Source organism: Mastomys coucha, unplaced genomic scaffold (genome assembly GCF_008632895.1).
Source record: "Mastomys coucha isolate ucsf_1 unplaced genomic scaffold, UCSF_Mcou_1 pScaffold17, whole genome shotgun sequence".
Lineage (NCBI taxonomy): Eukaryota > Metazoa > Chordata > Mammalia > Rodentia > Muridae > Mastomys > Mastomys coucha.
In genome coordinates, this window is record NW_022196899.1 from 4,976,699 (window position 1) to 4,990,604 (window position 13,906).

General features: G+C 39.6%; 1 protein-coding gene across 2 annotated transcripts in view; it reads left to right on the top strand.

The window, feature by feature from the left end:
* Zbtb10 (zinc finger and BTB domain containing 10) overlaps nt 1-7,452 on the top strand; it is a 33,251-nt gene extending 25,799 nt beyond the window's left edge. Inside the window, exons 4-6 of one of the 2 annotated variants that reach the window (XM_031376330.1) lie at nt 1,356-1,532; nt 1,673-1,845; nt 2,569-7,452. In XM_031376330.1, coding sequence (XP_031232190.1) covers nt 1,356-1,532; nt 1,673-1,845; nt 2,569-2,868 — 650 coding nt within the window. In that variant the 3' untranslated portion in view covers nt 2,869-7,452. The remainder of the gene's footprint in view (nt 1-1,355; nt 1,533-1,672; nt 1,846-2,568) is intronic. The other variant, XM_031376331.1, reaches the window with a different exon arrangement.
* Nucleotides 7,453-13,906: the final 6,454 nt, after the last annotated feature.

Genomic DNA, 13,906 nt, shown 5'->3' on the forward strand with positions numbered 1-13,906 from the left:
TGTCTCACATGTTTGGAAATGTTCAGGCTAACAACAATGTACTTATGATTATAGACCCAAAAGGCTTTCTTGAATTAAACAACAACAAACCAAAACTATATATTCCAAATTCAAGACAATTTTATAGCGGTAATGCAGTGCATTTTCATATTTGTTTCGAGACAGAGTTTCTCTGTGTAGCACTGTCCTGGAACTCTCTAGATTTGTGAGCATCTGAGATTGTGGAACTTTAGATTAGAGATACTCTACCTGCATTACTATATAAGTTCTGTGCTTGGAAAGGGATGTTGCAGGCAAGTCAGAGTTAAAAGGGTCTTGCAATGGAAGCTTATTTACTGCCATGGAAAAAGCACACAGGGGCCCTCATTGTTGGAGTGGAGCAGCCCGAAGGGGCAATTGCAAAGAAGGTTTCATCAGGTTTGTCTTGGTTTGTTATAGGAAGTGCCAGCTTCTCACTGAGTTACAGGGTAGGGTAGCTCTTGGTCCTTGCAGCCCGACAGGTGTGCATTAGCTTGGTTTTGGTTTGTACCAGGTTTTTTGAAACAGGATCTTAAACTCTTCCTGAGACTTTGTCTCAGCCTCCCCGTATTGGGATTTTATTGTTTTAAAAAAAGAATCTGTGGGAGGTGTGGTGGTACAGGTGGGTGGTTGGTGAGGCAGGGGTCCCAAGTTCAAGGCCAGCCTGGACTGCATAAGGAAGGCCATGTCTCAAATCAGAAAAAAAAAAATGGAACTGCTGTGGCTGAGTGCAAACTGGGAAACAGTGGCAGCCACTGAAAAAGAAGCCACACACTAGAACTGATGGTTGATTGGATAAAGATATGTGTATATGTCTATATAGATATGTCTGTATCTAATCTATATATCCTTATACAGAAAAGAATCTTTGACCCAATAAATTATATCAACATTTTAAATGGGATTAAGTTAAGAAAGAGGTAATTCCTGACTGTGTTTTGGTTTTTGTTACTATAGGCTAGGCTTTTATTGCTGTTTTCTGTGGCTTTTCTTTTTTTCATTAAGCTCACACTTTTGGATGTTCAAGAGTTTTATTTAATTCCTTGTAGTGTAGGAATTGAATCTAGGACCTCATTTTTGTTCAGGTTTTGGAGGGAAGACAGAATGGGAAGGAATTGGGTAGTTTTTTGAGATGAGGGCTTCCTTGTGGCCCATTGCTGACTCTGAATTCAACCTCCCAAGTACTAGGATAAAGGTGTGAGCCAGCACATGCAGCTCTATTTAGTTTATATTAAGGTAGCTTATTCATTGTTCTTATAATTGTATTTTATTTTCTCTGGCTCTAATTAAGAGTTTTTCCCAACTATTACTTCAAAATCACTTTTCAATTGTACTAGGAGCATCACATGATTTCAAGTATGGTTTGATGCCTGGCACTTCAAGTGATTTCAAGTATGGGTTGCTACCAAGTACTTCAAATGACTTCAAATTCGGATTGCTACCAGGTGCTTCAAATGATTTCAAGTATGGATTATTGCCAGAATCTTGGCCCACACAAGAAACGTGGGAAAATGGCAAGTATTGGTCAACTAAACAACTATAAAATTCTAAAATTCGATGACAAGCTGTTAATAATTGCTATTCCTATATGGTTAGACATAGTATTGATAGGTGGTTTCTCTTTAATAATAATCAGTATTTTTTTCCCTTTAAGGTGACTCACCTCTAATCATGAACAAGTTAAAATGCCCTCATTGTAACTATGTAGCCAAATACAGACGAACACTAAAAAGGCACTTGCTCATTCACTCTGGAGTAAGATCGTTTAAGTGCGAAATTTGTGGAAAGATGTTTACTAGAAGAGAACACGTGAAAAGACATTCCCTGGTAAGTGACCTGCAACCCCGCTGGTCATGGGGATTTGTGTTTTTATGCCAGGGATAGTTTAAAGCATTTTACTTGCAAATTTAAGGAAGGATGCTAAACTCCTTTAATTATTTTTGAGCTGATATTGTACTTCAGTTAGAAATATTAACTGTCCATTACTAATTGTATGGCTTAGTTTATTTTAATTCATTCTATCAACTGTTTTATTTTTTTTTAAGATTTATTTATTTTATGTATGTGAATACAGCTGTAGCTGTACAGATGGTTGTGAGCCTTCGTGTGGTTGTTGGGAATTGAATTTTTAGGACCTCTGCTCGCTCCGGTCAGCCTGCTCTCTCCAGCCCAAAGATTTTTTTGTTGTTGTTGTTTTTTGTTTTTTCGAGACAGGGTTTCTCTGTATAGCCCTGGCTGTCCTGGAACTCACTCTGTAGACCAGGCTGGCCTCAAACTCAGAAATTTGCCTGCCTCTGCCTCCCAATCTTTGAGATCCCCAAAGATTTATTTATTATACATAAGTACTCTATAGCTGTCTTCAGACACACCAGAAGAGGGCATCAGATCTCATTGCAGGTGATTGTGAGCCACCATGTATGTGGTTCCTGGGATCTGAACTCAGTACCTTCAGAAGAGCCATCTCTCCAGCCTGTATGACTTAATTTGAATGGCTTAAATGTATTCTTTGTCTGTACCACTCTCATATTGAGTTTTTCCTCTTTCAACTAGGTGCATAAAAAGGATAAAAAATACAAGTGCATGGTGTGTAAGAAGATCTTCATGTTAGCAGCCAGTGTTGGAATAAAACATGGGTCTCGGCGCTACGGAGTATGTATGGACTGTGTAGATAAATCACAGCCAGGAGGACAAGAAGTTGTAGATCAGGGACACGATCCAGAGTTCCCTCGGGATGAAGAGTACGAGGAAAACGAAGGCGTCGAGCCTGATGAAGAGCTGGCTGAGGACGGACAAGATCAGAACGATGCACCTCGATGGGATGAGTCGGGAGGCATTTATGTCTCTGGATGATTAGCTGACCTACTATATTCCTCAAGAATGCTGCATTGGACATACTATGAATTGACAATTCGGATTGTTGAACTTGAAGGCTTGCAAAATATGGTACATGCTGGATGGTAGACGTGTTGCTGTGAAACTGTAGGGTTAAAGCCTTATAGCAAAAAATTTTATATTTGCACAGGACTATACAGCAAACAGCCATGTGGTTGATACATGGAGTCCTCACATATTTCAGTCAGTTATCAAAGTAAAATATTTTTTATTTATAGGATATACAGTTAACTATTTGGGTTGTATGAAAATATAGTACTTGTCCTTTATAAAGCTTGTTTACATTCATGTGCCACTTTAACATGAATGAAGAAAATCCATTTATGGAAGTACAGTGACAGTTGACCCAATCACTGTCAATCAAACCACTCAGGCTAGTTTGTACTAGTAGAGTTTTGTTTCTATTTTTATTTTATTAATTTTATTTTTTTTAATACAGATTTTCAGTGAGGGGCTTTTTCAACCCCATTGGTTCTATTTTCTTGTATTTTTTTCATTTTATTTGCTTCATAACTTAAACCAAGTCTCTTCTAGTCTTAGATATTATTTCTTAATTTTGTGCTGATAGGCATGTTTATAAGAACTGGAGAGGTAATTTATTGGAATGAACTAACTGACTCCCCGTCCCCCCTTTCCTTTTTGGACATGAATTTTACTACTTCACAAATGAAGAATGATGTTACAAAGTTACCATGGTGAAGCTGACAAATACCACTAAAATGATTATGACTTAGAAGTAACTTTCTCCTGCTGCTCTAATCTGATAAATGGTTACTGTATGATGTTTTCTGACATGGGTTTTGGTTTTGGGTATCTGTTACTTTGGCACTATTCTTGTTTGCCTCTTATATCTTTGCCAGTGTACTATACCTCAGCCTTATTTGAAATACAGAAGTCTAATTGAAGAATAGTCATAGAAAAATATATAAAATGATTTGTTTTATAATTCATCCTCCATGTCCAGTTTGGTTAGCTTGTTATGCAATATAAGTGAAATATCAGGTTTTTCTCCTGTGCCCTTTTTTTTATCATTAAAATGAACACAAAATGTGCATTCTCTTTTTTGTTTCATACTTACCGGGATGTTGAGTGTTTTTAAATTGTGGCTGATAATATATTTTTCCATTCCTTAAAGTCACCACACTTTGATGAAATCTTTATAGGCTCCATGATTCAACAGTCTACAAAAATACAAGTAAAATGTTGAGATCCCCTTATTGTTGCATTATCTAACTTCTACAGGAGTCAGAGTTGAAATTGTTAGGGTTATGTAGCCAGGTGACTGAGCAGGCAGCGCAGCAGCTTTTTGACGTGCTAACATGACGTGTATCAGGAGCATATTATATATATAAAAAACAGAGACATCATATTTTCAACTTTCTTTTAAATACAAATTGAGTATATTTTCCTATTATATCAAGTAACTAAATTTATGCCTGTTGTGTGGAAGAAACCGCAGAGCCGCTTTGACAGGTACAGTCTGTTGGTGCTCCATCTGGTCAAAGTTGAAGAGTTGATTTTCTTTTTTAAAGAGACAAACTTCATCATTGCCTCTGATTTCAGTAGAATGATGGTTTGATAGTGAACAGTGATTTCCCGTGAGGCCCACCCATTGCCCTCTGACCTGGGTGGCAGTCTCTGCATTCCCTGGGTGGCAGAGGAGGACTTTCATTCTGAGTTTTGTTTGAAATGAAGAGAACACCTTATTCTGTGTTTGAAACAAATGAGTGAAATGTAATTCTGGTAAGGTCCAAAGTAGACATAGTTGGACAGAGATATTATGAATGAAAACTATTTTAAACGTAAAATGTTCCGCTTTGTGAATATGTAAGTATAGTATAAAGATTTCTTTCATCCCATCTACCCTCTTCCTTTAAAATAAACCATAGTTTACAATTGGTAGATCTGTCTATATATAAATATATATTAAAGAGCAAATATATATATTTAAAAAGATCACCCGGATCTGCTTTACTACACAGTAGCTCACTTATTGCACAGAGACTGGACCTGGCTTTACATTAATGTGCTTTAGTTTACTCGAGATATGACCTTATCTTGAAACAATTTCTTTTATTACTTAAATCATTTATGTATATCTGGTAAATTATGACCAAATTTTTGTTAGATTGCATACAGTAAATTGAAATACACCTTTGGTACACTACGCGATTGCTGTGCTTTGGTTTGGTTTTATTTGGGAGCAGGTTTGATATAGATGACTTATTACTGTTAATTTAAAATATTCTATAATTGTCCATTGCCTTTTATGTCGTGTTGTGACAGATTTGGCTATATTTTTAGTCATCTGAAATATACTTTAAAGTTTGTTTTTAGGTAATCCAAAGGAAAAAATGTTTATACTCTTGAATATATATTTGCCTCAGCCTATATAAAAGTTTCTTTGAAGTTAAACACTTTACCAGAAACAGAATCGACAGATTTTTCTACTTGCTGACTGCCTAAGTTATTTTGTTTCGCGGTCTTGAAGGATTGCCTTTTCTCTAGACCTTTTTTTAAAAATAGTTTTAGTACTAAGGTATACTACTGGACGTTCCTATTTTTTTAAGTATATTCCTTTTCTGACAATACAACTTCAGGAAGTTGATAAATCTCTTAAGAACTTTTGATCGGTCTCAGAAAGGTAATGGACTGAATACTCAGAATTTTGTCTGAAAGTCTGGCAGAGTTATGTTGTGCATTTGGTGAAGTTTCTCATGTAATTTATATTTTAAATAAAATATTTTTAGAGTTTTTAATTTTAATGAAGGAGAAGAACATACACTTTCATATTCCACAGTGGTAATACTATGTCATAAATTCAGATCATGTGTTATTCTCCCAGACAGTTTCTTCCAAATGGTCCCTCATTTGTCAAGGTTTTTGACTTGCATTTTTTTTTATTAGACAAGTTGCTAAATTTTAGCACCCTAGTTATCAAGAGCTTGGGGTGTGTGTGTGTGTGTGTGTGTGTGTGTGTGTGTGTGTGTGTGTGTGTGTGTTTAGAGTACTGGAAGAGGAAACTGGACAATAACAAGTAGCTCTGAATTTGGGAGCAAAAAATACTATTTGGCTTAAGTAGAGCCATCCTAAAAGAGTGAGTTAATTCATTGCAGAATTCTCAAGCACAGTAAGCATACAGTGCATATTAGTTGTTTAATAAAAAATGTGAACCAAGAGAAGAAAGTAAAAGCTGGTAGAAATGGAGAAGGCAGGGAGGTCAGGGGCCAGGACTTGCAAAGGGCCTGCGGATGCAGATGAGGAGTGGGAGTCGGGACAGGAAGCTCTGGGGACTCCGAGCGGACTCTTTGTGGTTGGCGCAGTCTCTGAACATGGAGTAAGAGATGTAGATTAGTTCTTTGATTTTTGACTCAAAGATGTTTTGATATGTCCACACTTATGTGTTATCGGCCTTATTTTATCTAACCTATAAGGTAGGTGCTATTATTCTATTTTCCAAATAAGGAGAGGCTCAGAGAACCTCAGACACTTGCCTAAATCACCATGGCTTTCTAGAGCAGGGACTAACCAAGTCTCGGTCTAGAGCCCCAACTCTTTTACAAGGCTCTATGGATGCCTCAGAAAACTTTTTTTGTAGGTTTATATTCTCCCTATGAGATGGCTATGTTAGGAGTTTTGTTTTCTTTTGGAAGTTGCTTTTGTCGCTTTGACTTAAACACACCTCACTGTAGTCCTTTGTGAGCGGGCTGTGATATCTTCACTTTTAAAAAGGATGGGTTTTTTTTTTTTTTAGAATGAAGAACTAGATATAAGCCCCAGCTTGTGTGCCGTTCAGTCACCCGGATCCTTAAGCTTAACTATGGTACCTAATCTACACAGTTAGAGCTAACAGGTGTTTTCTTAGTCAGTTTAGGATTTAAAGGAGAATTATTTATTTTGTTTCTGCTGTATCACAGTCTTCAAGTGAAGTTGAACAAGAACAAGGTAGTTTGAAACATGTTAGGGATAAGCACACTTTGAGATGTTTTCTTGCCCTGAATTTTAGGCCGCTGGGCACTAAATTTGGAATATACTAGCTATTGAACAAAATTTGGGGTTTAAGAAAGGGCTGACTGAGGCCATTCTGATACGGGAGAAACAGCACCCTAAACACTGTAACCATCTCTTCTGCCTGCTGTTTGTAAAAGCTCTCTGGCAAGACCTTTTACAAAGACCAATTTTCTTTTTTAAATGTAATTTACCTACCTAATATTTAAATGTCCTGAGACATGTATGTAAACTTCCAAAACCTGTTTGTCTGTGTATTTAGAAAATACACAAGAATCTTTATCAAACATAAAATATAAACTTGTGAGCACTAAACTGGTTCTGGCTTTGTGAATTTTATTGATAATTTAATTCTGATTTATTTGCAGGTATGCTAGATTAGACTCCCTGGGTCAGGGAAACACCTTTGTAAACTTGGACATTCCTATATACCTTTGTACTCAGAGTTTACAAGTTTGAATTGTAGAGTCTGATAAGGTTTTTCTGTTTGTTTGGTTTTGTTTCTTGGTATGGAAGTAAAAAGTAAAGCTATCTCCCAGTAGCTACCTCTTTGCAAGAATTCTTTCACTAAAAGATAGCAGTGGCTTGTATTCATTATACTTTCAGAATTTTTACAGGATTTAAGAAACATCCAAAAGTTCCCTCTAATCACATGAGTTCTCTTGGAAATGGGGTTGAGACTCAAAGGTGTGAAGTACTATCTCATATATATACTGTATATCAGACAAATAATCAACTTGTAAACAAGCAAATACATAAGGTTACAAATTTCAAGCCTTTGAAAATTAGAGTGCACACAGCAGTTTAAGTTGCCTACTTATCTCTTTGCTGGATGGACCTCACTTGCTGTGTACAGTTTTGTGTCCCAACCTCTGAATTCCAGGATTACTAAAGTCATCCACTACAACCAACTTTTTGATTTACTAATAGAACAGAGGTTGGTGATGGGCAAAGGAAGGTGGGACTGGAGTGGTGGAGGCACCGATGCATATGTCAGGTGTTCAGTGTATTTTCAAGAGGGAATGATTAGGAACACTTTAAAAAGCAGTTTTGAAGTTTTCAAAGAGAGTGGATGGGGCAGTTCCATCACTGAACCTTCTAGATGTGTAAAAAATTGGTTGACAACAACCCTGGCTAAAGCAGTATTAGTCGAATAAGTTTGTTTCACAGTGAGTCTTACTACTTTTAGAGAGTTTTTGCTTAGTACATGAAGTAAAATTGATAAAATTTTGTACTATGTGTGTGCAAATATTTTAAGAAAGCTTATTTTAATACTAATAGGCAATTTAGAAGTCATTTAGCCTTATGAAAAATGCTGTAAGGTTTTCACTACAAATCACTGTCATAGTGGGAGCTGGCAAAAAATAAATTAATTGGATTTATGACAAAATGGTTTCAGAACTAAGCTTGACATGGTGGCTCACTTTAATCTCAGGCTCTCTGGAGGCAATCTGTGAAGTTGAGGCCAGCCTGATCTAAATACTAGGTTCTAGGACAGCCAAAACTACAGAGAGCATGTGTCTCCAAAAACCCCAAAGAGTTCTTTGGTTATTAAAATCAACTGGAGGATATCTAAAGCAAACAAGGTGGCTCCAAGCTGGCTACCTGGAGCCTGCGACCCCAGTACCCAAGGCAGAGGGCTGCCTGAGCTAACAGTGAGCCGGTCTTCCTACTGGGTACTCCATCTTTCTTATCACCCAGATAGAGTTCAGTTTCTTCAAAATGTGGTCAGTCTTAAAATTTGGCAATAAAAAAGGTACTAATTTTCAGTTTAATTAGGTATTTGCTAGATCTTAGGAACAGAAAACAGATTTCTTGGCACACATCACAGGAGCTACCGAGAGAACAATAGGAAACAGTTTCAAGACAGGTAGAAAATTGAGTCAAACAGAACCAGGGTTTATTGCAATGACATCATAGACAGTTTTAGGGCCCAGGCCTCCTGAAGCCTCATTCAGTATGCCTCAAACTTGTTCCATTTGGAAGTGTTGCTTGCTGTGAACTACGGTGATCACTTGAGCCTTAGGGGCCCCATTTTCTACCAAGTGTAGAACATGACTGACAGATGAAGTAACCAAACAGCCTGCAGAAGCAGATTTGTGATTTATATTTATACGCACTATCTTCAACGTTTAGAATGCTTCAAAGGATTAACCATTTGCTACAAAAACCATTTGACCAGGCATTTTAGTTGTGAGTCTTTTGTACTTGTTAAGAGGCATATTGGATCTTGTCATTTATATTTTGTCATAGAGTTAACCCGTCAGGCTGTCCCCATGTTTTTTAAGTTGTGTGTGTACAGGCATGGATGTGGTGGTCCATATGAAAGTTAACCATGAAATACTAGCCTGGTGGGGTCATTTTTTTTCTGCTTTTATGTAGGTCCCAGGACCTACATAAAACATACAAAAAACTTCATTCGCTTGGTCGACTCCCACCATTGTTTTGAGACAGGGTCTTTAGCTGCAGCTAGCCCAGAATTTGCTGTGGAGCTCAGGCTGGACTGGAGTTCATGGTGATCTTCCACAATGCTAGGATACATGCATGTGCCACCATACTCTGCTTTTGCACCCCTTAATAATCAAATATTTGGCCAATTATCATGATGTGTGCATCCATAGAAGTCGGTGTTTTCCTTTTTACTCAGGGTTCTGATGAGTGTAGAAACTAGCAGGCTTATTTTAAAGAAACAGATAGTAGATCTCTGGCCATGAGACCATTCCAGTTAGCAGCCAAGACAGAGCCTTAGACAGTGAGTGAGCAGTGAGATGCATTCTAACCCTGACCACCTAGCCACCCGGCCACACGTGCACACTGAAAAATGCCATACCTTTGGAGCCCCCAAACCCCAAGTCTGCAGTGGGAAAGGGTGCACCATCTGCTAACAAGCATTTTTATCACAGTGTTAAGTAGGGAGACCTTAATGAGCGACCAACGTCTCTCCCTGTCTCAACACCCTGGTTCCCAAGGAAGGAATCACAGATATATCTTAGTTCAGAGATTCATTCAGAACTTTTACTTGCTGATGAAAATCAGAGAGACCTTTCTAATGCACGTGGTTTTGTTGTCACAGTCCAATAGCTATTTAGGACAGGGTCCTAAAGCCCAGAATCTTTGTATAAGCTGGCCTTGAACTCCCTGTGTAGTTCAGACTCTCAGAACCGGATACAATCCCTCTGCCTCAGCCTCCTGAATGCTAGAATTACAAATGTGAACCAATACACCCGTCTAAAAAGCTACATTGGGGGTGGAGGCGAACCTGGAAGGACCTTCCTCCATCACTTGAGACACGGTCTGTTGCTAGATGTGGTTACCCTGTTGGTCAGCAGAAGCTCCAGAAGTCTGTCTGGGAGTCTGGACTTGCAAACACTCTACCAACAGCCTTTTGTTTTTTCTTTAGGCCTAGCTATGATTAAGTACTGTTCTGCTGACATTCATATCGGGCTCTCAATATCTATTCATAAATGTCATTACTTCTTTATAGCTTGAAAGCATAAGATTGTGACCTCAAAGTATGTAACCTGAAAACACTGGGTTGAGCTGCTGGATGAACAGATTTCCAACACTTAGTACTATCAAATTGAATCAGAAATCTGTTATCAGATATACTGATTTCCTGTTGTAAAAACCAAGGACTCTCATATTCTGTGGAGGTATCAATAAATAGAGGCTAATTTTTTTTTTTTTAAACTGAAGGTCTTACTACATATTTTCCATTTAAAACACATTTTAAAATTGTGATGGTGCATGCTAGCAAACCAGCACAAAGTGGGTAGAGACAGAAGGATCAGGAGTTCCGAGTGATTAACCGTATAATGAGTTCAGGACCAGCCTGGGTTGTACAAGACCTTGTTTGGAAAACACTAACACTAAACACATCGACTCACGCATTTCTCTTCATATTACTAGTAAACTTAAGGACTACACTCTGGTCTCTTTTTCAGATTGGGTGTCTACTCCTTAGAGTTTAGGGGATATGGATGCAGCTCAGTCAGGGTTACTTGCCTAGCATGTGCAGGCCCTGGGTTCAACCCCCAACATTTCCATGAGTTTGGTTCTAAAGGATAAAAAGTTCTGTTGCCGGGGCTAGAGAGATGGCTTAGCACTGGCTGTTCTTCCATAGGAGCCAGGTTCAATTCCAAGCACCCAGAGGGCAGCTCACAACTCCTGTCCCAGGGGATCCGACACACAGACACGCATGCGGGCAGAACACTAATATGCATTAAAAAGAAAAGGTTTGGTACTCTTCCATCTAATGAGACTTCTAGCAAGAGTGTCTATAATCAGAAAAGGCGTGGCAGAATCCTGCTGGGGACATGGTCACTGGATAATGACTGAGGATCACGTACTGCTCAGCGTATCACAGCCTCGATTCTTGTGTCAACAAGTAAATGAAATTATCCTTAAAAAAGCTTCTAGAAGCTAGTTGCCAAGTCCATCCAGTCAGCATTATTGAGCATTACTAATGGCTGCATCCATTGACATTCCTTTACTTGACCCCATGGAATTGGCCATCTCAGCTTGGTTCAAATGGTACGTACCTGTAATCCCAGCTATTTCCAAGGCTGAGGCAGAAGGACCTAGTGTGAGGAGTTTGAAGCCAGCCTGGGCTACATAGACCCATCACGAAGTGGAACAAAAGATGGACATTCCCTACCATTCTTTCCTGTAGTGTTCTTTTTCAGTTCTAGTGACCACAGTGGTTAATCTTTGACTCCTCCCTGACCTCTCATCAGAGCTCATAAGTATTTAGAGGACACCACATACTGTCATTTGGTGCACCCAGGATCCTGAGGCAGAATCCTCACTTAGGTAATAGTTCCTTAGTTGCTATTGGGCATTCTCAAAGGTCTTTAGCTTTATTTGACTCCGTTCCAGCGAACTGATAATTGCCTGAAAGGGCCACTTAGAAAGATTAACTACATTGGGCTGGGAAATGTGGCTCAGTTGCTGGAACGCTTGCCTAGCATGCACAGAGCCCTGGGTTTGATTTCCTACACCAGGTAAACCCAAGCATGATTGTGCACAGCTGTAATCCCAGCACTGACACTGGAGGCAGGAGGGCTGAGTAGCAAAGTGGGAGCCACCCTGTGCCCAGCTGATTCGGCACACGGATCTCTTGCAACTATAATGGGAAAGACATTTCATGGAGTGCCTCACACCATGTCATTTTAGTTGAGAATCTTAAGTAATTCTTCCTTGAACCAAGTGAAGTAGAAATCCGCTTTCTTGGAACTCCCACCCAGTAACCAACCAGGAGTCTCCATTGGACCAGATGCTTTCTCATGTGTTTAACAGTGGAAGCAGGAGGGAAGGAGGGGGGGAGGGAAGGAGGAAGGTGTAATGGATCTGAGGCATGCTTAGTGCCTTAGCAGTCTACTGTGCCTAGGAAAGAGTCCTCTTTCTGTGTGAGAACCCTCCGTTTGCCTGTTCTTGTAATGATGTAGGCTTCATTTTGAGCCTAAGAATTAAATAGTTAATGTGAAAGAAGAGTGTAACCAAGAGGGGGGACACAGGAGCACGTAGAAGGAGCTCTTGTGAAGCAGCATGGTAGTTTGCTGTACTTGGTTAGCTCTTGGAGAAGCCAACTTCATCTCATGCTAAACTTGCAACTTGGAATCAGAATGTTTATGTGCTTTAAGAATTTCATAAATTGGTTTAATGCAGCATAGTTTTAGTACATATTTAATTACCAAATTTCTTCCAGGAGATATATTGCAGAAGATGAGAGGCTTTCTTCTTCTTCTTCTTCTTCTTCTTCTTCTTCTTCTTCTTCTTCTTCTTCTTTGTTTTTTTTGTTTTTTTTTTTTTTGTTTTTCGAGACAGGGTTTCTCTGTATAGCTCTGGCTGTCCTGGAACTCACTCTGTAGACCAGGTCTGCCTCTGCCTCCCAAGTGCTGGGATTAAAGGTGTGCACCACCACCACCCGTCTAAGATTTATTTATTTTATGTGTATGAGTACACTGTAGCTGTACAGATGGCCGTGAGCCATCATGTTGTTGCTGGGAATTGAACTCAGGAAGGCCCCGCTCGCTCCGGCATAATACACTGTAGCTGTCTTCAGATGCACCAGAAGAGGGCGTCAGATCTCATTATGGGTAGTTGTGAGCCACCATGTGGTTGCTGGGATCCAAACTCAGGACCTTCGGAAGAGCAGTCAGTGCTGTTACCTGCTGAGCCATCTCGCCAGCGAGAGGCTTTCTTCTTCAATTGCATTTCAGATCAGTATTTAAAAGAAATGAGAAATATTTTTTTGTTTGTTTGTTTTTTCCGAGACAGGGTTTCTCTGTGTAGCCCTGGCTGTCCTGGTACTCACTCTGTAGACCAGGCTGGCCTCGAACTCAGAAATCTGCCCACCTCTGCCTAATCTGCCTGCCTCTTATTCATTCTTATGAAACCAAATCTCAAAGTCTCAAGCCGTATTCTTTCATTCTTTTTCTCTCTTTATTCTTTTCTTCGGTTCTTTGTTTGCTTGTTTTTGTTTTCCTTTTTTGAGACAGGTTGTCCTTTGTCGCTATTCCTGACTTTCCCAAACTCGCTACATAGACTAAGCTGACCCCAAACTCAGAGATCTGCCTGCCTCTGCCTTCCAAGCACTGGGATTAAGGCCACCATGTCTGAGTCTCAAGCCATTTCTCATTGTGCATCTTTTGCTCTTTTTATACAGTGCATGCACACTTGTGTGTATGCATGTGCGCGTGTGTGCACTTGTGATGCACACATATGCATGACACAATGCCTGTAAGCACCTGCTGCATGTGGCATCAGTGTCCTGCTCTGTCATTTTCCATCCTATTCTCTTGAGACAGGGTCTCTCCCCAAGCCTAGACCAAGGCTGCCAGGCAGCAATGATATCCCCACATCCAGCACTGTTGGGATTACAGATACAATGACCCATGCCTGGCCTTTTATGTGGGTGTTGGGGTTTCAAACATAGGACCTTTTGTTGGCACAGCAAGTATCCACCCAGTTGGCATGTTCCCAGCCT